This window comes from Anomalospiza imberbis, chromosome 4 (assembly GCF_031753505.1).
Source record: "Anomalospiza imberbis isolate Cuckoo-Finch-1a 21T00152 chromosome 4, ASM3175350v1, whole genome shotgun sequence".
In the NCBI taxonomy this organism is placed as follows: Eukaryota; Metazoa; Chordata; class Aves; order Passeriformes; family Viduidae; genus Anomalospiza; species Anomalospiza imberbis.
The window spans coordinates 54,579,521-54,605,236 of record NC_089684.1 but is presented as its reverse complement, the minus strand read 5'-3'; the positions used below and the strand labels follow the sequence as shown (position 1 = coordinate 54,605,236).

General features: G+C 37.9%; 1 protein-coding gene across 9 annotated transcripts in view; it reads right to left on the bottom strand.

Annotated features, from left to right (window-relative positions):
- PPP2R2C (protein phosphatase 2 regulatory subunit Bgamma) overlaps positions 1–25,716 on the bottom strand; it is a 193,251-nt gene that overhangs the window by 73,994 nt on the left and 93,541 nt on the right. For 3 of the 9 annotated variants that reach the window (XM_068188637.1, XM_068188636.1, XM_068188642.1), the window contains one exon: positions 21,977–22,127. The exons of 4 other annotated variants lie outside the window; for them this stretch is intronic. In XM_068188637.1, coding sequence (XP_068044738.1) covers positions 21,977–22,127 — 151 coding nt within the window. Of the gene's footprint in view, positions 1–12,507; positions 12,664–21,976; positions 22,128–25,716 lie in introns of those variants that run through there. 2 more of the 9 variants (XM_068188644.1, XM_068188643.1) reach the window with 2 other exon arrangements.

Genomic DNA, 25,716 nt, shown 5'->3' with positions numbered 1-25,716 from the left:
GAAGTGCAAGCTTCTTCATTACAACATCCCTACGGTCTTTGCTTAGTGAGATTGATCCAACACTGTTTAAATCACTAGGAGTTCCTTCCAGGGACTTCAAGAGAAACAGTATCGGGACCAAAATCTATGAGTAGAATACGTTAACAAAACCAAAAATCAAATAACCAGCAAGACACAGAGGCAACATGCAGTGAGGAAACATATGTGATGCATAAGTGAAAGCTTTTAGTGGTATATGAAAGCATTTTCATGGGCTCTTGCCACTGTAACCCTGATGCTTCCTGTATTTATCTGTCATTTTTTTGTTGCCTCTTGCTGTGCACTGTGTAAGTTACACAATTCTGATGGCATGTTCATTCTGATCACCTATAAGGCATCATACACTCCTGTGGCACTGAAGTGAATAAATCACATTAGGCCTTTTATTTTGAGAGCACACAACTAAGAGCTCTTAGTCGTGATGTATGCTCTACTAGTCGAAATAAAAGCCTCAAATCAATGCAGTCCTTCCTTTGTAAGGCAAAATACTGAAAAGCACATATATTTTACAAGCTCCTATGCATCATCCTAAAGCTGAAATTGTTGACAGTCTCCAAATGCATAAATTCACAAGACACCATGCCTACAGCCAGAGCTGGCACACCAGTTTGTTCCCCTCACAAGTGTGCCTGCCACAGCTCGTGCTTTGCAGCAGCACTGAGACCCATTTCTGGGATTACATGGAGCAAACGGATGACATTTTAGTTCATTTTTTCCCTCATCTGCTTTCCTATAATTCTTCATTTTTTGCACAAAGGTTGGAAGTTCTGCCCCAAAACATGCCACTCCTGAAACACTGTCAGATGATTTAGGGTGGCTTTGGCAGACACTGGTTTCTAAGTACATCAGCCCAAGTCTGTGCAGTAATTTATATTCTGCTAAGATCTAATTAAGTCCATGTACAATTTCATACAAGTTTTAGTGCTAACTTTTCTTGTGGAATGGCCTTACATGAAATGTATGATTCAATATCAGACCTCATTAAATCAGGAGATACACACAATCTATCAAAAACCTAAAGAACACATACTAACTCGGGATGTCATCTCAAAACAGAACACCAATTGCTGGCATGAGAAAATTTAGGCAGGCAATTTAGCTGAAATATTTTAATATTAACTTTACTAGATACCAAAAAACTATAATAGTTAACAAAGGGTAAAATCGTTCTGGAACAGGCCCTAAGCTTTTCAGTGTTTTCAGACTGCAGTCAGAGAACTGATGACAGATTACAACCATCCTGGCAGCTGCCATGGCTTGGCAGAGCTGGGACACCACATGGCATGGATGCAACTTGTATTGTCTTAATATAGTAGTTCTAAACATAAAATTTTAAAATATATTTAAACACATTAGTAGGACAACAAGAGGACAACAGAAGGTTTGGTTTACTATTACCTCTGCTATATCCCTGCTGTATTCTCTTCTCACATTGGTCTAGCAATTTTGCAGAAGAACATTTATGCAGGGTTTTTTAATATAAAAAAATTATTTACAGATAAGATTTGCAATAAAGCTCATCATTCATCCCTCCTTAGTAGTCTCTTTATTACCCTCATTAATATTGCTTTTCTGTCCCCAGACCTGCGCCTCCAAATGCTTCCCCATTTTCTCTCACCTGAATAGGACTGTGGGATTTATCTCAAGGGTAATATTAAGTTATGTTCATGTATTTCCATGATTTTTATGTATGCATCGAGCCTCTGATTTTCAGCTATCAGAACTGGATATCTTTAATTCTTCTTCTTTGGGAATCAACTAAATGCATAATTTGCCTGAACGTGTGATAACACTTCAGTCTATTTAATTGCATTCACAGTGCTCAGTAGCATAGATTGTTATTAAAAGAAACTCCTGAGAATCTATACGGTCAAACTTTCACTGAAGCCCCCATATCTTCACAGCCACCTAGATATTATACTTGCCTAAACAGTATGCACATTAAAAAGAGGTGTGTATTAAAGACAGCATCTTTAGGTTGTCATTATATACTACTCTGAAATAAAAATGAATGAACTGTAATTAAAAAAGTGCCCAGACAAAAAACAAACTACATGCAGTGGGGAAAGAGAATTATTGTTTTCCTCTATTTAAACCAAAAAAAACCCCACCCAACAACAAGAAGAACAAAGTAAGAAAAAGCATACAAGAAGAGCCATTGCACAAGTCTTTAGCTAGATCTGGGGAATCTGAGAAATAAAAAAGTGCCAGTTGATGAATTACAAGCTTAATTACATCTGGGATAAGACATTTTAGAACCCAAAGGAAAAATGATTTGCAGAATGCCAGCATGCTCAGATGCCCACCAGCAAGCAGTCCCTCCTCTATTCCAGGGTTTCAGTGAAGACAACATACATGTCAACCACAGTAGAAGAAACACAAGCTAATGAAACTGAGTGTAAGCTGTAATTACACTGTCTCAGTGAATGGCACTTGGGGTATTGTGAACAGATTGTACATGTTACTTCACACAGGGCCTAATGAAGCGTTCCCTGTTCTACAAACTTCACCTCTTGATTTAATTAACCTTCATACCTATACATGCACTACCTACCAATCATAAATGTTGGAAACCCCTTAAATCAACCACAGTGCTTTTGAGCTACATTAGAAAAGTAACAGAGGTTTGGTTTGTGTTCAGTTTGGCAGCTCAAAAGTGAGCAGCAAGGAAATTTTAAGGTTCTTAGAAAATAAAAACTCATATGGTGAATTTGGCCCTAAATCACCACTCCTAAACATAACATCTAATCCTTCAAATGAAACAGTAATGAAGCAGAATTGATTCATTCACAAGAATAAACAGCAACTAATACTTTACTGGAAGAAAAATAAACATTAAAGTAATCTAGGAGACCCAACATTCTAGAAGACCTCTAGATATTAAAATGTGTTCTGTTTTGCAGAACCAATTAGATGGCTAACTCACATCTTAGGTTTGTAGGCATGGCTTTGCCAATACAAGCATATAAATACACAAAACTACATCATTTTTACTAACCCTTAAAAATTGAAAGAACACTTATCATTTTTGTCCCAAATAAAAAAGTCACCTCACAGACCACAGCAGTTAATCTTTTCCAAGTTTAGGACAGAGCAGGCTGCTTATAGCAGCCCTCCAGATCTCCCATTAGCCTTCATCTTCATGTTTGCCAGATCAAAATGTTCTTCCTGTATAAATTCCTGCTCAGATTTGAGCACTCAAGGACAGATCTCTACAAATGCAAAGGGAAGCTCTGTCTGTTCTCCTGGCAGGAACAAATCCAAGGAAGGAAAACAGCAAACCCTCATTTTCTCTTCTAATGAAGGGCAGCATTTTCTACTGCCCTGTATTTTGAAGGAACAAAGAGAAAGAATTGCACCTCAAAGAGGCACCTTAATGATACAGGAGCTACCAGGGCTGCTCCTGGCAGGCAGGGCTCAGGTGAGTTTCCTTCCTGAAGACTTGGTAGCTGTGTAAATGACAAGGCAAAATTGACACACTTTCTCTGCTTCCCTTCCCCCAGGATTAAAATTTGCATAAAATACTTAATATTTCACTTCATTAAAAAATCAAGTTGAAATTACTTAATGCACAAACTAGAAAAACACTCGGAATTGATTTAGAAAATACAGGCTGCATTGGAGAAATATTAGTAAATTCTACACAACAACAAAGAGCAAGTGAAAGCTGCAGAGATAATTTATGTGATTCTCCAAAGTAATTTTAATAGTACCTCTCATAAAAAATTAATCTGCGGAAGTTAGCAAGCATGACACAGAGGAGGAAAACCAGTGGACTGGATAGAAGTTGGCTGAGGGATAAAAGAGAAAGTTTGCCAGGCACAGAAAATGAGGACTCTCCTTGCATTTTAAAATTGAATCTTCTGGTTTTATATCCAGCTCTGGAGACCAACATTACAAGCAAAAAAAAGTACAAAGACCTCCCTAATAGCCTATGAAGCAACACAATTTCTACTTCAAAAAGAACAAAACCAAAACCACATAGAATAAAGCAGAAAAAAACCTCAACAAAATGTAACATTTATGGTTACATTTGTCACTCCAGTAGAGAGATTTCAAGGAGGGAGCAGAAACCTGTGTAATAGAGGCCATAAAGCAGGGTTTTAAATTAACTGAGAGTTCAGCCAACCTTGACAACTTAAACAGAAGGTACCAGGTCTGTCCTTCTCCTTTGCTGGAGCTATGCTATTCATGAGAATATCAACCAATGTCAATGTCATTTTGGCATAAAGGTTAATAATTGTATTTATGATATATCCCTCCAAGGCAGCATGTGAGATCACCCAAGAAAGCTAAAATATACCATAATACATGAAAATATTTAATATATTTTAGACCTGTATTTACTACTTTTCACTTCAGTAGAAAGTTTGCAGCTACTGTAAAACAATATTGTGTTTTGCCTTGTACCATTTTATTGAATAACTAAATAAACAAATATGTTGCTCAATAATATAATAAGAGGAGTAGCTCAGTACACTTGCTTACCTCCCTACACTGCAGCTACTTACTCAAAGGCCATCCTTCACCTTTGTTATTTTCTCCCTGACTCAGTTCTTGGGCCCTGGCTGCATTGTAGTAATTTGAACTTCAAGGTACCAAGATAGAAAAATATTGTAATGCCACAAAGTGCCACACTCCAGTGAGGCCAGGGACACAGAGCATGACAAATGACTGCAATTGGTGTGAAATAGTTGGGGGAGCATTTGATACAGGATATTAGAGCTGCTGTGGTGGTAGCACAGATCCTGTTGGCAGACTGTCCATCACTACCAGGCTGGGGTCTCAGTTGACAGCAGGGATGCTGAAAGTCCCAAGTCAGCTTTGCTTCTCACCTGATTGAAGGCTAAATTAGAACCAGTGCCTTCAAATCCCCTGGTTTAAGTCTGAAACTAAAGGCTCTCAGTTTCCAAGGTGCCTCATGACAGGCAGAGTATTCACTTGACTCCCTGCCATTTTCTTCCCCTCTTCTATAGCATTAGCAAACAAGGTGGACACTCACAAGTCATCTCCACAGAGAGCTCGGCATAAGTTCAGGAACTCACAAAGAATCTGAATGCATCTATAGCTCAGGATGCTCCACAGATTCACTCAGAGTCTGAGTCCACATCAAACAGAATTAAGTCAAAACTGGGTGCCTTTAAGCCAAGGAACTTATGACTTGCATGCTGAAGTACTCTGTAACCACGTGTTTCAAATCAGAAGCTGCATCACATGTTTTTAGAAACCTCTATGTGCCACGTGGTACAGACATTCCCATATTACTGAGGTTTAAACAGCTAGCATTGACCCATTAACTGTGTACACACCAAAGAGGACTAAAAAAGGATACATTATTGAGGACTGGAAGCCACAGGTTAGCAGATGGATCTTTTGGGGATGTCTCCTTGCACAACCAACTCACAAACTCCTCTCACAGTACCTCATATGAAAGTCACTGCTACCCAAAAGAGAAGGCAAGGCTGCTGCTGCTGCTGCTGCTGTACACACCCAGACCCTTCACCAGGCGTTCACAACTCAAGGGCAGTATGAGCAGCCTGGCTGCCATGGCAGAGGTTGCCATAGAACCCTTCTCTGTTCTAGTCTACACTAACACAACTATGAATAGTCCTGGAAGACCTAAAAAATTCAAGGAAATACTCAAAACGTGATGAAAAGCATTTTTGTTCAAATTGTTATGTTAAAACTATGTTATTGTTCAATTGTTATGTTCAAATGCTTCCAGCACTGAAAAAGCAGCTACAGCTTTTATAAACATCAACATGGAGTTTCCTTACAGTGATCCCTTTCCCCTCTGGAATGGTTAAAGAGTAACACGTAGGGTATAATCCTGGATTTCTATGGATTTTGAGTGAAAAGGTAGAGAACTAAGCTCATGGAAATTTTAACACCCTCAGATTCTGAAAACTGCAAGGAGATGTCCTGGGCAGACCATTTGGTTTGTTAACGTAAAAGTAGGGTAAGTTTTAAGCAAGAACAGTGGCCTTACTTCTTACAAAACAAAACCCTGGATGAGCCAGAATTCATGTAGCACAAAGAAGAGCGCAGGCTTCTGGGTTTATAATCAGACTGCTTTTCAAAGTCCAAAGCTGGTTTTATGGCCTTTTTTTTTTATTTATGGCCCCAGTTCCCTTGTACTTGCTACTATGGCAAAACTTAAATCCAATACAGCTGATATTTGGCTTCCCAGGAAGGGCTTTTCACAGACCTAATTAAAAAGCCATTTTGCACCCAAACCGATAATAATATAGCTCTTACCCAATAATTAAACCTAGATTCCCCCTTGCTGTGATTGGCAACAATCAGATGTAATAGAAACAACAGGTGTTTTGGCTTTCCTGGGACTCTGAAAAATGAGGGGTTAGTGAATGAAAAGAGTCCTCTATTTCTTGTGTACCGCAAAAATAAATAAACCTTGATCTGCAAAATCCAAAGCTGTATTATGTGCACTGCTTCAGACTGCAGCTGAATGGAGGCATTTTACTCTGGTCTCTCTGGTCTTGAATTTCAGAATACAGTGCAGAGCAGAATAAAGCCACAGACTTGGAAAAGCTATTTATAGTGCACATGCCCCAAGGAGATATAGCTAATAATGAATTCATTTCACATCACACATTTGAATGCAATTTGAAAACTTCCAAGTTTCTTATCAGAGCAGGAGAAAAGAACCCACTGTGGCTTTCTTTAAAATAATTAAGGATTCTTTACCAAAACATTTTAATCAAACTACATCTCCACAGCAGTCTTTTCTTTCCCTGCCTTATAGCTATTTTATTAGGAGGTCCATACCTATTAAGTTTTGATAAAAGCACTGATAAAAGTTTTGATAAAATGATGCTCATTTTCCTAGATGAGACATTTGTTTATCAAATAGTTTTCCACAAGGTGGATTAAAATCCAATATAACACTGGTCATATCAGTAGGAAAAAAATGGAAAAATCTGCTGAAGATTTCAGTGAACTGTGTAACTGCAATATCTGCATATGATGAGGTTTTGGATTGGGTTAGTTTTCTGCTGTAGAGAAAACAGATCAGCAAAGTACTGTTCCATGGACCAGATTGCTGAATATTTTATTACAAATGATTAAGAATTAAACAACAGACAGGGAAGATAAGGATTTGTAGTACTTGAGAGACATCAATAAGCATACTGAGCTTCTGTTCTGCTGCAAGTGCAGCAGCAACAAAGGAGCAAGCTGACACAGTGCTCGGTGTAATGACTGCCTTCTTGTTTCTCCAGACCCACAATTTTTGATTTCTTTTGCTTCTCTTCCACACACTGACACCAGGTGTTAGAACAGCTTGACTCAAGGAGAGTGTCCCAAGAACAGTGTGGTTTCAGCCAGTTCTGTTGCCAAGAAGGTATCAGAAATAAGCCGGACAGGGGAGGCTGTGAGGAGCCCCAGCTGGTGCTCCACAGGAGCTACTTAATGCCATGGGACTCTGGTAACTCTAAGAGAAGAGTAAGGGCCCTTGGAAACAAAAAGGAATTGAAAAAGTCCAAAAATCCCCATGATTATCAGAGACTATCCTATGGCTCAGATTTAGCAATGACCCACTATGTAACCTGGGCCTTCTGTTACTTCTTAATTAAAAGGCAAGTTTTTGTTAACAAGTTTTATGCTTAAATTAGAATTAATTGATATATAGAACAATGTGAATGAACACCAGTCTGTAATTCAGTGCCCCTAGGGCACCCAGTTTTTACTGAGTGGGATGACAACATCCCAATTTTACCACAGCAGAAGCGGCATGAAAATTGTTTGTAACACACTGTAAACATAGACTGTATCAAGATATTGTGAGCTTACACAACCTTTTACTGATGTTGTAGGATCAGTGAAAATGCTGGCAAACAACACTGAAGAATATATGCATAGACTTCCTAATGATTTAAACATAACTGCCTTTCTGTTTGGCAGGCTTAACAGAGACAAAAGTAGTTACCTTGTACACATAATGCCTGTTTGCAAATTTATCAGTCATGAAGGTCAATGGGTAAAATTTGAATAAACATATCCTAAATCTCTAATTAAATTTAACAGAAAGAATGCAGATCTCCTTCAACCATCATTTTAGGGTTTGGGTTTTTTTTCCTTTCAGTAGAATATTCTGATAGCACTAGAAAGTAGAGCTCAGTGACCCCTGAGCACCCATTTCCAGAATCAGACTTTTTATAAAAAGGATCCACTACTTCATCTGTGTGCATTCATTTTATTTAGGAAATGGAGAGAAGCTGACCTGAGTTTTTTTCAGTTTTAGATTGAGAGAGGGCTTTTGGTTTGGAGGTTTTTTTTTTCTGTTCTGTTTTCACTTCCATTGTTTGTTTATTTTTTTTACATGTTTATTGATTATATGCTTTAGTCTGAATCTCTGTAATATTCAGAAAAGAACTATGTCCTCGTTGCAATCAAGCAACAAAACTGCGATTATTAAAGCAAGCAAGGTAAATTGTACTGGCAAATATCCGACAAAAAAGTTGCAAAGTGTAGTTATAAGAGGGCTTAAAATAACTGCATAACATTAGCTGATCAGTTTCTCACATTTTAGTCTGAGCCAGAGCATGTCCAGACTACCTGCAACACAAAAAATGCAAAGACTTTACACAACTTCTGAAGGCAGAAATCAGCTTAGTTGCTTAGATTTCTAAATATATTGAGGGTACATCAGCTATTGAAACCTAATGTCACTTTTAAAATTTTGCTCATACAGTATTTAAAACTTTGAAGAGCACAAGTGCTATCTAGTCATCATATTAATTCTTTAATTGTTACTTCTCCAATCAAGTAAGTGGCAGATAACTTTTTTATATGCTAATATTTAAGCTAATTTTTATTAATTGCTGCCCCAATGTAAACTTTCTAATGGCTTCATTACAGGTGAAGAAATACAACCCTAACAGAAACACTAAAATCAAATATAATAATATAATTTATTATAAATGATACCGTATTGGATATAAGCTTTTCTGTGTTTTCTTCAAAGGTCAGAAATATCTACTTTCCTCAGGAAATTCCAAGTATTTCACTTTTAAAACAAAGGAGAAGTGCAAAGCATGTAAACTGCCAGAAATGTAAATTCATTCGTTATCAAATCTGTACATTTCAATGGCAAAACCCATACCACTGCAGATGAAAGACATGTGACAGCACATTGGGTTTTTGGAACCTTTAAATGTATATCAGAACACTGAGTCAGCACCTCTCTGTAACACAGGAAAGTGAAAATGTCTTTTTGAAAGAACAAGAAGGGAGGGCTAAGCAGTGATCTCCCCTGAAGTGTATTTACAACCACAGCCCCCAGAGGAGCGTGGCACCGATCACGCTGTCTCCTGGCGATGCACCAGTTCAGATGTGCCAGCACATCGTCCTCTCAGGAGAGCTCCAGCAGCACTGAACAGCAGCACAGGGAGCACGTGCTCAGGGATGGTTCTGTGCCGGTACCTTGATGGTACCTGCTGCTAAAGAGCCGGCCCCTGAGCTGCCATCCGTGCTTGTTCTGCTTCCAGACGGGCATGCAGGGAGAGAAAATGAACCACCACAAAAGCAAACACCAAGAAAGCCTGTGTTATATTCACTGCTTGTATAGAGCAAGGCAGAATAACAGCCACCAAAAAATTCTCTCCTTTACATTCTAAGGTGTGTCTCAGAGTGGGCGTATTACATCAGTACAGCCAATCCTCTCCCAAACCAACCTAGAAATTTCTTCCAATGAACACCTGAAATTTGCATCCTTTCCTGCTTGCTTCCCATGATTTATCGACACTGAAGAACTGGAGCCAATAACATGATATGTATATCATCACATTTTAAATCCAGCTAATATCCAGCTGGAGCATCTTGAGTTTCATTTCAAAAACTTGGTTATATATGAAGACCTTTCAAACAAAGGGAAACCTTATGGATCAAGCTCTGAAAAACAATCACAGAAGAAACTTGCCATTGATACTTTTCCGCACACCTTTCTATAGTTAATTCATTTAGTGACTACTAAGCTAACATAAAATCAGTCTGTGATTATACAGCCAAATGCAAAAGCAGATGACAAAAAACATGAGCAAATTTCCAACTTTTCACTCCTTAACTTCATCAAACATGTTTTTCATTTAAAAGTAGCAATGTTGCTGGGTCTCAAGTATTTCTAAATCCTGCAATTAGTGACTATTAAAACTCTCACTTATTAGCTGGATTTTAAAACCATCTTCAGCTTTTCACTACTGTTGTAGTTCTATCTATGCTAACAGAAATTCTTCATGCAAGACTAATGTCTTGGTGAAATGTGGGTAAAGGAGAACCTCAGCCATGCTCTCTCTTCTCATTTATCAGGGGCTGGAGGATAGCCTGTCCATATCCAGCACGTCCAGACCAGGCATGAAAACTCCAGAGCCTCATGCCAAAGCATATGATTAGCTTTCATCTTCTTGCCAGCTCCCAGATATTTCCAATGTAGTACCCACTTTCTCAAGGCCTTTTCTGTTTGGAAATTATTTTACTGACAGTCAGAAATTTCCTAAGGATTGTAAATAAAGACAGAAGCACAATATTTTATAACATAAACCCACTATAAAATTCCATTAGAATTTCCTAGAACTAAGAAAATTAATTTACCTCACTCACCTTTTAATGGAAGGTGTCCCTGCCCATGACAAGCTGGTTGGAACTAGATGATCTTTAGGGTCCCTTCCAACCCAAACCATTTTGTGATTCTATGATTCAAATGTTTTGACCTGCCCAGTTGTTGAATAGATAGATATAAAATAGATATTACGTCTTAGCACAAAAACCTAGCAGGGGACAAGATAAGGAAGCATTTGACACAGACCACTACAGGCATCTGTATGTCATCACAGACTGCATCACAACCCAGCAAAAAAAAGATCTTGTCATCTTCCTGTCCACTAATGATACACACAGATAACTGATAAATTTTCTGTGTGCCAAAGTGTGACCTGTTCCTGTCAGTTGAAAAGATAGGCATATGCTTCAGTTATTTCCTGGATGGTACAAATGAAACAGGAAAACTATTGAAATCTTTCATTAACCTCCCAGCAAGTACATGTCTTTCAAAACAATTACAATCAAAAAAACAATCATCTATAGACAGTTTTGCAAGGCTGAACACCAGAGGCATCCATTCTTTAATTCTAATATTATTTTGCCAGACAACAGAACACGGACATTATGCAGCAAATTGCAAAACGTACATAACCCGCAAATTGAGCGTGACCTTTTACTGTGGTCAGCTGATGGTCCAGTCTGTGGCTGGTATGGCACCTCCCTCAGCAAGACAGGGACATTGACAGGGGCCAAATGCACCAGCCAATCTGATCAGGTGTTCACTGGAGAACCCAAATTCTCTCTCAAGTACTTAGTGCACTAGGAAAAAGCCCCTGGAAGGATTTGTTCCCTGGGCACAACACCAAAATAAGGATAAAGCTCAGCACTTAAAGGTGGAGGCAGTGAACATCTGCAGCCCAACAAGGAGCACAAAAGAACCAGGAAGATACACACAGAAAGCATCCCCCCTGTCTTTGGGCAAAAGAAAAGACAGATTTGAATTCTCCTAACTCAATACCTAAACTATATAAAAATCGAAATTGCAATAGTCTGTGCAACTGGACTAATATTCAACCAATGTCATGCTCAGATAAGACATTTAAAACTCCCCCTTACTCAGTCTAAATTTTTAGATGTTATGGAAAATCCAAATAGAGGGATATACTCTACTGGATATCAAAGTCTTAAAATGTGAACTAACAGTACCACTCCAAAAACATCTTTAAACTGTTAACCATCTATATTTTGAAAGTTATGTTGCTGTAGTGCAGGAAAGGCCCAGGTAGCAGATAGAATATTTTCCCACCTAAAACAAAAAAGCAAAGAGAAGTTCTGACCTCATAAAATAGCCAGTTGGTACTGAGATTTCTTGTTGATTCCAACAGCTGGCTGAGATACCAGAGCAGATCTAGAAACCTAATTATTAACTATCATTTAGAATAGTACTTTCTGATCTAGTTTTTCCTTTGGATAACAGAGATGTTATTTTGTACTCAAAATTGATGCTTGGTTAGAATATAGTCTGTTTTCATTTTACAGTTGTTGAGCATACAGACTAAAATGATACTGTGTGTCAAAAAGAAAGTTTTGATTTACATTTGCACTTTTCCATGAGTAGTAAAACCAAATAAAGTTGTGTCACCAACAATCCCATTGTTGTGCCACTGAAGGCAAGTTTGTGAATCTCAAGAGAGGCTAAGTTACCCACCAAGCTGCAGACTCGTTAGGAGCTGTCAACATCAAACGCCAGAGCCAGGCCAGAAGTCTCTTTTAAATAATTTTTTTTTAAGAGCACTGGTGAAAAGATATAGTCCACAAGAGTGGGGACAAATTGTAGTGTCACAACTACCCAAAAAGCAACAGAATCAAGAGTCAAATGACATCAAAAACGGTTAGTATACATGACTGTACCTTGGTCTATCATTTGGAAGATATAATTTATCAGTGCAAGCAGTGCAGCTTGTCTACTATATTTAGGGCTAAACCCAGATGGATTCAGTCAAGGAAATCTGAGGATTCTAGATGCCACCAGAGTCGCCTTGCGCACAAGCTTCCTTATAGCTTTCCCTAAAAAACAAAGAAATTCAAGACAAAAATGGTGAAAACTTTCCTCATCTAAGGATAATTTTTCAAGCAGGAACAAAACTGCTGACCCTGAAAGCAAGCAAGCACCTTGTTCTCCCAATCACTGTCAATAATAGAAAAATAGTTCCTCAATGGACATTCCCAGACTTACAAAAGTGAGCTACAAACTGTGGCCCAGATCTTTCTAGCTCCTATATTCACCTACATCAGTACAATTAGCTGAGAGTCAAGAGAGTTTCCGCTCTCATACTCATAATCCCAAAGAAGTAGAAACTAACTTTAGAATTACCAGCCCTGATCTAAGTCACTGAAATAATTAATTACCTTGAAAATTCCTCAATGTGAAACCCATTGTATAACTGTTGAAAGGATTCAACTCCGATTAATCAATTTACCCTCCATCAACAGTTCAATAGAATGCCTGTTGAAAGCAGTTTTGAGAAGCATTAGCTGCTTCAGTCAATAAAATTTAAAATGGAGCCCACAAAATCCCTCTACAGGATCTAGAGAACAGGTGCTCTTTCCCTTTTAAAGGCAGGATCTTCCTATTGAGAAAGAAAAACTGGTAAGGAAAAAATAAAATCACACAAGCATATAAATAAAATTCTCTATTTCATAGAAATAAACTGTACTTTCATAATCTGAATATAAGAAGAGGAAATTAGGGAACCAGATTTTATATTAATATTGGTATTCAAAAGGAAACAGTCTGAGGTAGCAGCCTCATTCCAGGTTTGTATAACATCAAAGAGAAGAACCTTATGGACCCCTGAAGAAATATCTTCTCCATTTTAATTCACATCTTTCATTTTCCAAAAGCCTTTCTTTTCTAGGAGTTACACCAGAAAGAAAATACATACAAGCACTGACTAGGAAAAAAAGAATATTTATTATACATTTCAGGTAGATTTCTATGGTATTTACACACGCATATATTCAAATTTGCAGAGCTTTGAAATTCAGAAAGATGAAGTGCTGTATCAAAGCAGTTCTTTTTATTAAGGCATTTGTCATTATGTGGATCTAGTTCAGACAGCAACAATCCATTCAAGTTAGTAACTCATGTGTGTATTTGTATGCACTAAGCTCTCATGAGAGAGTTTTCTTTCTACTTATATTTGCACTTTTAAAAGCAGTACTTTTAATAAACAGTGAATCTGAATCAAGCCCCCTCATTTCCTTTGGTGGAAATGAGGCAGGTTCTCTGGGTATGTAGACACCACATCTCCAATACATAATTTCCAAAATCAGTGGAGGTGCAATACTTATACCACCACTTGCAGATTCAGTTTGAGCAGTGCAGAACTATCAGCCTGTGCCTCCAATGTGTGAATTGTTAGCAAAGCAACATGGAGCAAGCCATGGCTTTGAACAACCAATCAGTGCACAGAGTATTCTTTATATAACCAAATTTAAGGACACTCACATCACACTTCCCTTAAAAAGGCAGAGTTCCACTAAATTAAATCCCACTCTTTATGACTTGACTTGCAAGCTGGGTGGCAAGTAGACATGAGGAATTATTAGCCAAGGGCAATTTCTAAGTGAAGTCATGTAGGAATATACATGTTACTTTAGGGATGACCCAAAACCCAAGCAGAATTAATATCTTGCATAAATGTTCTTGAAAAGGTAATGAAATGCAAGCAACACTGCAGAAATTGCTTTCAAGAGCTTGAGTATTCTTGTCTGCTTTCTGGCTTAAGAATTTTAGATGCTCAATACTTTTTACATTATATAATCTATTTTTCTTGAATCAAAATCAAATTAAGTTATTTCTAGATCATCTATGCCACAACTGGAAGAATCAATCTAAGTATTTATTTACTGCAAACAATTATACAAAAACTCTGACAAGTCATATTTCTATTATTTCTCTGGAAGCCATTTGTTGAGGTTTTCCACATTTATATTTTCAAACCATCATCCCTTAATAAAGTCACTATATCCCTGATACCAAGTGAAAATCCAGATCGGGGACAATAATTGTCACTTAAATACTGAAGGTATGCTTATGAACATTTTGGTTTCATAATCACCTTCAGGATGTCTTCCACAGTGTGTTGATACCCAGAATGGTTACAAACCAGCCTTACTGTCCAAAAGTGCCCTCCATGCATTCTAAATGCCTGCTGCCAAAAGGCCATGTCCAAGAAAAACAAACTCTCATTCGTTGCTCACCCTCCTCTATCTACAAATTTATTTATGGTCAAAAAACCAATATAGAATGTCCCATGTTTATTAGAATGCAAAAGTATCTGCCATACTCTAATGCTGTAATGCCATAATGACTGCTGGTCATCTGTATATATCTTGCAACTTAGAATATAGCTCTTCAGAGTAAAATTAAAAATACTAATAAACAATAAAAATCTCATAGGACAATAAACTGACATAGGACAATCTCAACTGAAAACATCAGAAGATAAAATACCAGTGAACTCTGGCACTAAAATCACTAAAAAGAGAGCATGCTTAAAACACATCTCCTGGATGTATGGTTTTTATGTACTCATGCATCCAACGGCAACAAACAAATGTGAAACACATGTTAAATTTGACCATCCAAACCCATAAACTCAAATATTTGCTGATTCACCCACACTTTCTAGGGTTTTTCTTCACTCAAAAGCATTAGGAGATTGTCCCATGAATATTTTTTAAAGGACAGATTTGACACAAAGAAAAATTAATAACAGACCTAAAAAGACTTCAGCCTCTTTAGGTACACAGTCAATGTGGAACAATCCATGTTCTACTTATTAGGATAGAGGAATCCCAGTGCAATAAATTAATGCTTACTCCGTATTATAGGCACAGTTTTACTCTTCCTTTTAGTTTGCTGTGACATGACTGGTTTAAGCTCTGCTGGTTTTCAGTTTGTTTTGGTTTTGCTTTGTGGTTTTTTGGTACTATCTTGGGAGTTGGATTTTTCATTGTTTGTTGAGATGATGCAAACCTTCATCTTGATCTCTTTCAAAGTCATGTACCACATGCTTAGAAACTTGTGTTTCCTGAACATCATTATGGCTTTACCATTCTGCTTTACTATTCTGGTGGCTGCACAATGAGGTTTACCTGGGTGTCCAGTGACAGTGAGGAATTCAAACACTGAAATTGAGCTATTACAGGTATCTACAAGCTCACGGTCTTTACCAGCATCATTTAAAGCCTCTCCAAGATTCAATTTCATCACTTAGCTATTATTCTTAGTCAAACCCCTGATACCTAGGAGGTGGTTTTGTTCACAGCAAGAACAGAGATATCATTATTCACTGCCAGCATTTTACTCCACAGTGGGACATTATTACCTGCATACAGAAACAAAGGGGTAGCATGTAAGGCTCTGCGAGAGCAAACAGAAGCTCTCATGACTTCTGGGAGGAAAAGGCAAAGGCTTCTTCAGAATATCCTGCTATCCACAGGGAAAGGACTGGGCCCCTCTAATGTACAGAGCATACAGGAAAAAAAAAAAACATACATTCCAAGGAGAAATCCCTTCTCTGTCTAGCTATTTCCATGTTCAAATACTTGTTTCCACATACTCATCACACTACATCTTGATGGACTTTTAGCATGCACTGTCTTTTACAAACATCATTTCTAAACTGAAATCTAGAAGTTTCATTTTGCATGAGCTCGGCAGCAAGCTGCTTTGTATAAAAAAACTTTGTCTTTTATTTATCTTACTGATACAGTAGCAGTAAGTGGGTAGGAGAACTACCTTACCTTCAAGCCAACAAGCTTAAAACCTTCAGAAGACCAGCAAAAGTCTACCTCCCTTTTTCTCATTAGTTCAACTATCAGAATATCTCTCTCTCTAGCTTGTCTTTCTTTTATCCTTGTAGCACTGCCAGCTACATGTCCACATCATTAGAACTTTAAGATCCTTATAGATTATCTAGCAGTTGTCCAGAATTTTCTGATTAGCCAAACAGCAATGCTAAAACTGAGCAGACAAGCAGCAGTCTGGTAATTCTCTATGAGCAAACAATACCCTGTCAGAAACATACTAGCATTTAGTAACACAAGGAAAAACAACCAAACATGGATACAGAATTTTAAAAACAATAGTTTTTTAGCTATGAACTACTGATACCTGTGGGTGATAAAACAATATAGAGAAATTAGTTCAGTGTTTCAATTTTTACCATCATCTGGAAAAGAACAAACGCCTTTTATTACCATTACTAGCATTTAGTTACACATCACAATATATAACATAAAAATAGATTGTGATATTTTCTTAAACCTCAAAGTCTGCCATTCTCCCAACTTCTTCAGATTCTTCAAGCCAAAAATACCTGCTCTTTTGATACAGCTTTAGCCTATGTGACCAATTTCTTATTCTGGGCTGAATCATTACAAAAGCCAGCCGATTGGTTAAAAATAAAAAAAGGAATGCTGAATACCATAGCAACTGGATTGCAGCCTTGCTAACATGCAGAAAGGATTTTTTACTTGAACAAGAGCTACAAGTGAAAACACCAGGCCAAAATCAGATTTGGCATAATATCAACAACGCAACAGAAACACAGAAATTACTTGACCCCTCCCCAGTCTCCTCCCCATAATATTTTTTGTGCAGCAGCAAATCTTCAGGTTCTTATTAAAATACAGTTCAAACAGCAAATTAAGATGTGTGTCATGGTATTGATTCTACATATACATCAATATGTGGCAGAATTTTTGCCAAAACAAATAGGATTAAATGTTGAAAAATCAAGTAATGGAAGCAGACCAGTAACTGAGCTTGATCGTCAGTTTTAATTAATAGTCATATCACTCCATAACTAAAAGGATTAAAAGTTTCCAAAGAAACATCTCTAAATACAGATAATTCTACAATGCCTGATTTAGGAACATATCAAAGTAGTCACTCAGTGTCATACACCCTAAGAATTGAATCAAATCCATAACGAATACATTTGAAGAACCGTATTGCTCTAGGATTACTGGAAGAGTATGTGTTCAGGGCAAGGTTTTGGCAGGGGGTGGGCTCTGTGGGAAGAGATCAGAAGCTGCCCTGTGTTGGACAGGCCCACTGCTGTCCCAAGCTGAGCCCACAAGTGACACTGGTGCACCTCTGTGATAACATATTTAGGAAAGGGTAAAAAATCTGTTTGGCAGCTATAAGAGAGAAATGAAAAAACATGAGAGAACCAGCCCTGCAGATGCCAAGGTCACTGAAGAAGGAAGGGCAAAGGTTCTGCAGGCACCAGAGCAGAAATTCCATTGCAGCCAATAGAGAAGACCGTGACAATGCAGGTTGTCCTCCTGCATCTGATGGAAGACCACGGTGGAGCAAATATCCACCCTGCAAGCACATGGAGAACTCCAAAGCACAGCTTGAGGAGACGCCCTAAAGGAAACTGCAGCCCATGGAGAGCCCATGCTGGAGCAGGCTCCTGTCAGGACACATGGCCCATGCAGGAAGCCCACACAGAAGCAGCTTTTCAGGCCAGAACTGTAGCCTGTAGGAGCAGCACATTCCTGAAGGACTGTACCCCAAGGAAAGGATTCGCGCTGAAGCAGTGGAGAAGGACCAGCGTTGGAAAAGCTCATGATGGTCTGTATTCCTTGAGTGGGACCTCAAAGTAGAGCATGGGAAGAGCATAAGGAGAAGGAGCAGGAAAGATGAAATTATATGGACTGAGAGTAACTCATTCCCCATTCCCCCTGCTCTGTTCAGGAGGGCGGAAGGTGGCAGGAAAGTTAGGAAGGAAAGAGGGAAGTTGTCTGGGAAAAGAGAGGGGTTGAGGGGAAGGTGGTTTTAGGTTTGATTTTTTTTTATCACTAATTTCTATATTTTTAATTAGCAATAAATTAATCTTTCTCTAGTCAAGTATGTTTTGCCTGTGACAGTAATTGGTGAGGGACGTCCTCTCTTTATCCTTTGATCTTACTTTTTCTCCCTGTGCTGCTGCATGGGGGCATGAGAGAGCAGCTTGCTGGGCACCTGGCAGACAGCCAAGGTCATTCCACTACAGACCTCTTGTATTTGGGGAAAAGAAGAAATTTCTCCTCAGCAACTTAAGCTATGAAGTCGTAGCTTTGAAGTAGAGGTACCCATCTGTTCTAGGTCAGCTGTAATTGGTATTTCATGCATTGCACAGTGAACAATCACAGTCCTGTCTCTTCCTCAACCATGTTTAGGGTGGCTTTACTCAGGAGACTCTATTTGCCTGCATCATAAAGATGCTCACTGAGTTTGGCTTTACAGGCCAGTGGAAATGTCAGCTCTGTTCCTCTTTGTGCATCATTTAAGATGTATTCAAAACCTCCTATGAAGTATTATCAAGTGAAGAAAGGATACAATACCCACAGCACTGCTTTTAATATTAGGGCTAGTTTTTAAACCAAGTCAGAGTTAAGTCCATAACTCCACAGTATCAAATTGATTTACGTGCTCAACAAGCATGATTTCTTAGCTTTTATTGGCATTATGGAGTGTTACAAACCACCTACACCTATGAAAATCCATGTACTTTTTTGACATTAAAATTAGGAGAAGAGCCTTACTTTGGGTTCCTGAAAATAGTGGCATTGTTTTCTATCAAGGGATAATGAACTGTGGGGTATTATACTTGTTAATATGTTTTCTGTATCTGACAATAGCCAAAAAATGTTTAAGGCCTTCTGACCCCCAAACTCATAGAGTCTTACAAGAACTTTATGTTCCCAAGAAACTCCTACATCATAGCCCACAGACCTCAAGTTAACAAAACATACTTTGGTTTTGGGAGGTGATTCCATCATACTGGTAAATTGTTTGACATGTTCTGTACATGTTGAAAATGGGCACATTTCTGTTTTGTCTCAGATCTCTGATGCATCATAATTCAGATGTGAAATCAGTCTAATTTTAACCATATATCTATGCTTGATCTGTACATATCTCAATATGTCAAAATGGAAAATCAAATATATCTGCATTTATAATATATACATAGGATGAATACAGGCTTTTTTAACACTCTCTCAGAAAGTATGCATGCCCTTTATCTTCCAAAAGAAAATACTTTATCTCAAAGTCACATTTTTATTTACTTCACATTCCACAAAACAGTGAAAAATTTGCTAATATGGCTCCACAAAGAGTAGATATCAAAAGTAGAAATAAGTAAAAACGGGTCAAAAAGAGCCCAAGAAACTTAGCAAACTACATTCAAAGTTTTAGTTGCCCTTGATTTTAAAACATGTGAGTTTCCAATGCTTCCCTTGCTCATCAGATAAGAATGCCTGATGGACTGATTACCACACTGATCACTCTTACCCATTTTTCATACTTTTAGAACAGGATTTTATGGTTAGCTTATTTTGATTTATCTTTGTTTTATTTACAAGGGATGAAGCAAGGCATTTTTTTTCACTTGAGGTGTTACCCAGTAATTCACATGACCTGCTTTCTGAAAACATACGATATGGCACTCTGTGGTTACTATTACTCATGCAAGCACACTTTTTCCAAGAAATAACTATACATAAATGTACACTAGAAATACTGTCATGCTCCTGGAAGTATGGCCCTAGCACACACAAGATCAGGTTTTGCTCTCATGCCAGTTTTCTATTCAACTTATGTCAATGACAATCTATTCTGTTCCCTGAAACTGTAAATTTTCCCTCTAGAGTTTACAATCTTAATTCAGAATCCAGAATGCAGAGGACAAACCAGAAAACTGGTTATTCATTCTGCATACTTAAATGTACATACTCACTCTTGCCTATATAAGTTAGAAAAATGTGGATCAAGGGTAATAACTTACTATAACAAAAAAAGGTCAAACTCAAGGAGGTCTGGAATACAAAACTGTCAGTGACCTCAGCTCTGAAACAATTCCTCCATGCTCGAATTGGCATGAAATCCATGAAAAAATGCAGCAGGGATCCAGTGACTGACGTACACAATGATAAGGCCTAAACTAGTGCTCAAGAGTAACCATAAGAACGATGGCCTCAGCTGTTTCCAAAACTTGGGAGAGGGCAACACAAATAGCTCAGAATGTTGAAGACAATGCCAAGATTCTGTTACCCTTCATTTGCCAAGCAGAAAGGTATCATTTGAGCCTAAATACTTCCACTGTTCTTATTACAATTTATTATGACAAAATTATTATTATGACAAAATAATTATTTAATAGTACTATCAGAAATATTAAAACTAACTTGAACCACCAGTTTCTTTATTTAAAAAAAGTAAACTGTTTAGGAATACATATCTGCATGTCAGCCCAACTGATGGGTGTCTGGAAGCAACTCATTTGTGTGAAGGAAACTCAGTGTGGAAACTGCTCCTCCTACTCAACAGTCCTGCTGATACATCAAGAGCCCAGGAAAAAAATTACAGGACTATTAAACACAAAAGAAGGCATCTTAGCACAAGCACAGTACACTCATACAAAAAAATAATCTCCATGATTACAATTCAGTTACAGAAAACATCTAAACAATTAAACAGATATGCAGCATGCTGAGTCTTATGTTATTACAACCCTTTAATGTAGAGCCTCATTCTTTCCTGTAATATTGAGATTTCTGAGTTCAACAGTGAGTTGACCTAGGCAGTTCAAGGCTTTCTGCAAACTACAGATGTTTGCTTGGTTAGCCTCAGAAGAAGCAGTGTTAAACCAGGAATTTAAAACACACAAGTCTATCCAAACACCTTGTCAAAGATCCCCTGCATTATACACAAAATCAGCAGCCCTGCAGAAATATGTAGTATTGCACTCTCTGAGAAGTTTTCCACCCTACTATGAAAATTATAAACCACAGCAATGAAGTGAGCTAACTTGCAAAAGGACACCTGTAGAACTTGTAGCTAGAACAAAGACTTTATTTTATATCAGTGAAAGCTTACATCTACACATGGGTCACTAGTATAGAAGACAGACTTAGTATCACATTATTCAGTTTCCTGTAGACCAGTTAAAAAATACAAACAAAACAGTGTGTGCAGTACAGTTAGTGCAGGAGACAGAAAAAGGAGAAACAAAGAAAGAGAAAAAAGGCTTTACTTTTATTGTAGGTATTTAGGGTTTATATTATCTCTGGGACATCTCAGACTGAACAACAACACTCACAACATGGACTGTTTATATGTACCACTTCCTCTAAGACACAGCTGTTTTGAAAAACTTTTATTCACTGCTTGTAAAGTGACAAAATGCAATCAATGAACTGTAGACACCTTTATCACATTTGCTTTTTGTAAATTCCAAGGTCCATTGTCATAAGGGATTTCTGTAACCACCCATCTGCGTTGAACACAAAAATAAGTGACAGGCATCCCTACCTCCCAGTCCATCTCCAGAATCAACCTCACAGATGCTCTCCCCTTCCATACTGTCTTTAGGATGCAGCAGAAAGCAAGATCTTCCTTGAGTGATTTGCTCAGGCTCCAGAAGGAAGCTGAATCCACCCACTCTGCAGCCAGCAAGTGATATCTTTCAAATAAAACAAAAACAAAGCTATTGAGCCACCACTGGTATACAACAGATTAATTTAATTTCATTTAATTTCTCCTTTAAACATTCAACTTTTCAAGACTATGTGTCAGCTAGTTCTACAGCCAACATTGCAGCTCCTTATAACAAAACAGTCTCTTCAGTGGGTATCTGAGCTCCTTTTCCCTTGTAAATTAAATGGTGATTCATAGATCAAACCCTCCACCCAATATAAAGAGGTTATATCAGTCCAAATTGCAGGACTCTATTTAGGTGGAAAGCCTCAGCACAGATTCATGCTCACCCCCACGGCCTGACAGGACTAGGAGCAATATACCATATATCCACATGATCAGCTCTTCTCTGGCACACTGTGAGTACTGTGAAACCAAATTACATGCAGTTTGCAAACAACTACACAGACTGAAAGCACACAGTTCATGTGGGTTCACCTTCATACAACTCCTAGGGTTGTTTTAAGTATAGGTAAAGAGAGAGCATTTCAGTTTAGCAATGGATTTGATCTGCAGATGAGTATTAAGAAGGAAAGTGTAAAAATGGGTGCAAACAAAAGAATAAACCCACCTCATGTTTTATTTAAGAGAAGGACATCAAGGGAACAAAATTTCTTTCCCTTAAATTGCGCCTAAATAGCTGATTGCTTTGCTATTACTGTCCTATGTAGCTGCTTTTTACCAGCACCTTCTCTTTCTGAATAAAAGAGAAATAACTGTCAATTAATTAAAATAAGTACTAAGGAGTCAGGAAACATCCTCATATGCCTTTGAGAGGCAAAATGAGACAAAAAGCAATCAGAACAGCATGGATTTACTAGATTAGTTTTGCAGCAAGTAGAGAGCTATCATGTGCCAGATGCTCATGATCTAGACAGCAGAGCAAGAATGAGCTCCACTGCTCATCTAAGAGTAAGATTTGCAGTATGATTATTTTTAAAACAGAGGGAAACAGGAACAAAAATGCACCCAAAAAGAGTTCTCTGCCACAAGAGACCTCAGACAGGCCAAGAACAGAAAACACAACGAGAGAACAATGATCAAGCGTATGAATGAAGGGATACATAAAACTGTTCAGGTATCATTAGTATCTTTGAGCCAGTCATGGAGCAATGTAGCAGCTGTTTCCTTGCCAGTTTCAAATGAGCGAATAACAACTAATATCTGTTTGCAAGTCTGTGGCCTTCTCTTGCTTTTCCATGTCACTAGGAAAGCATTCAAACTGTCCCATGCAACTGTGTCTTATTGAAAGTGTGGAAAAAGGAAAAAAAATTGTATTAACATCAACTGCCCTGCATTCAACATGAGTTCCCTTCTTCAACTTCCTGTCACAAGAAAACAATAAATACTATAAACAAATCTGCATTCAGACACCAGGTAAAAGAAAATCAATAGTTCAAGTATTATGGTATTTTGTTGATAAAAAGAAGAGCATACCTAGAAGTCTCACACCAGAAGAACTTGATTTCTTCAGCTTCTTCAAGCATCTCTCTCAGCATCTGAATGTTTTTGTTGATTTTCCGCTGCTTGAGCCTGTGTAGGTGAATGCCATGTAACAGAGCATGCATGGCACTGTAAAACACTGAGCAGAATTGCAGTGGAGGGAAAATTGTAGCACAGCCATCTCACGCTGCCGACACCTCGTCTTAAACTTGAATCCACAATTCAAGGCATTCTTCTCATCCCGCCTGCGTGCTTTTCAGAAGGTGGGCTACTGCAGTTTCCAAAGAGCAGAGACTCAGAAAGGATCCCCCATAAGGCTGATTTTTAGTGATGAAGTATCCGTTGCAAAAATTTGATTAAAAAAATTCCATACTCCTTATTTTAAAAATATAAAAATACTTACCAAATAAATTAATGGAATACATCAGTAATAGTATCAAGTTCTGGCTGTGTATTTAAACCTGAAATATGCATACTCCAAATGCTGATTTAGATACTCAGAAGAACACTAACAATCACAGTTCCTGTTTATAAAAGCAAACGCCCTCAAGCAATGAATATTGGATTCCCATGATCAAAGTTCTAGTGTCAATGTCACAGGATTTAGTTCTACTTTTTCTAGACAAATAGGTCAGATGAACACTTAACCATAATTTTAAAAAGTCAACCACAGCACTTTAAATGTAAGAACTTTTCTTGCAAGTTTGCTTTTGGAAAGATCATATTATTTTGCTGAGATCTGTGTTTTTATAATGAATGCTACAGTCCTCCTGCACAGTAATACAGAAACATGTTTGTATAAACTAACTGACCACAGGACATTGTACACTGTCTAGAAACTAAACATTACATTTTCACCTCAGCCTTATGCCTGCATATGTTGAAAAAAAAATAATCTGTGCCCAGCATAAATGCCTACTTCTACATCTACTTAGATACAGCTGTTGCACAGCCTAGTATGTTCACTTGTCTGTAAACAAAAATGTGTGTCCTTATGAAAAATCCATCAAGTATCTTATCCATTTTTGCCTTATACTGATTAACTGAATGAAGTCTGCATGCCTTTATTATAACCTGTAGGTGTAGAAGGAATACATTTCAAGACAGTCAAGGCATAAGTGTTGATTACTAAATTTAAGTATCAGCACTGAAAAATACAAGCATTTCAGTGGAAGATTACTAAGACAGTAACTGGAACCAAAGTCTTCACTGAGACAAAGTTACTATTATTACTCTTATGGAAAACTGATATTACAAGAAGATAGACAGAAGAAAACCTGTTTTTAAATAATTTATTATTTTATATACATTTCATTGCGAAACAAATTAATTGTTCTTTATTACATGCTTGATGTCTCTTCCCACTTTGCATCCGCACCAATATTGCTTTTAACAGCCTTTCACGCATAGTTGGACCTTTAGGTGGTGGGGGGAGCACTGTTAGTCATTTCCAAACCCTCTACTGTTCTGTTTTCTGGCTATGAAAACTTTAATCACAAAACTGAAAGCAAAAGGATGCAACGGTACTGAAATCTAGAGCTGCTGAAATGTAATCACAGCAATGGAATAACCACAGAAGTGGGAATTGCTTCATGCTTGGCTGTTTACCTCTTATACAACAGAGAGGAAAAACCTGAAATGTTTCAAGTCAGCCCTTCCACAAAGGAAAAATTCCACAGTAGAGAAAGAAGAATAAGGTGTGAGTTGTTTTACAACAGAATGCAGCAACAAGTTTGATACTTTTAAATTACAGAAAATTTGAAACCTACATTACAGGGCTCCTTTGGTCACACAGTTTCATTGTTTGATCGTCTTGCTCATTCAAATACTTCTCCCTGCTAAGATGATACAGTATGTCTCATTTTCCACCATCATAAGAGAATAAAGCTACATGTGAGCCAACCATCATCTGGTCCTTGATGAAAATACTATCATGAGAGGGAAAAAACCCAATGAACATGTTTACTTAAGTCTTAGGGAAGATATTTCTGGTGTTGACGGAACTCAACATAGGCTCAGGAAGAGTCTCAACAAGACCAGTTGTTCACAATTTCTACCTCAGTGTGGTTCACAGAACCATCCATGTCACAGCAAGGCAGCATGTGGCAGAAATATGAAGTCGGGAATGTGTA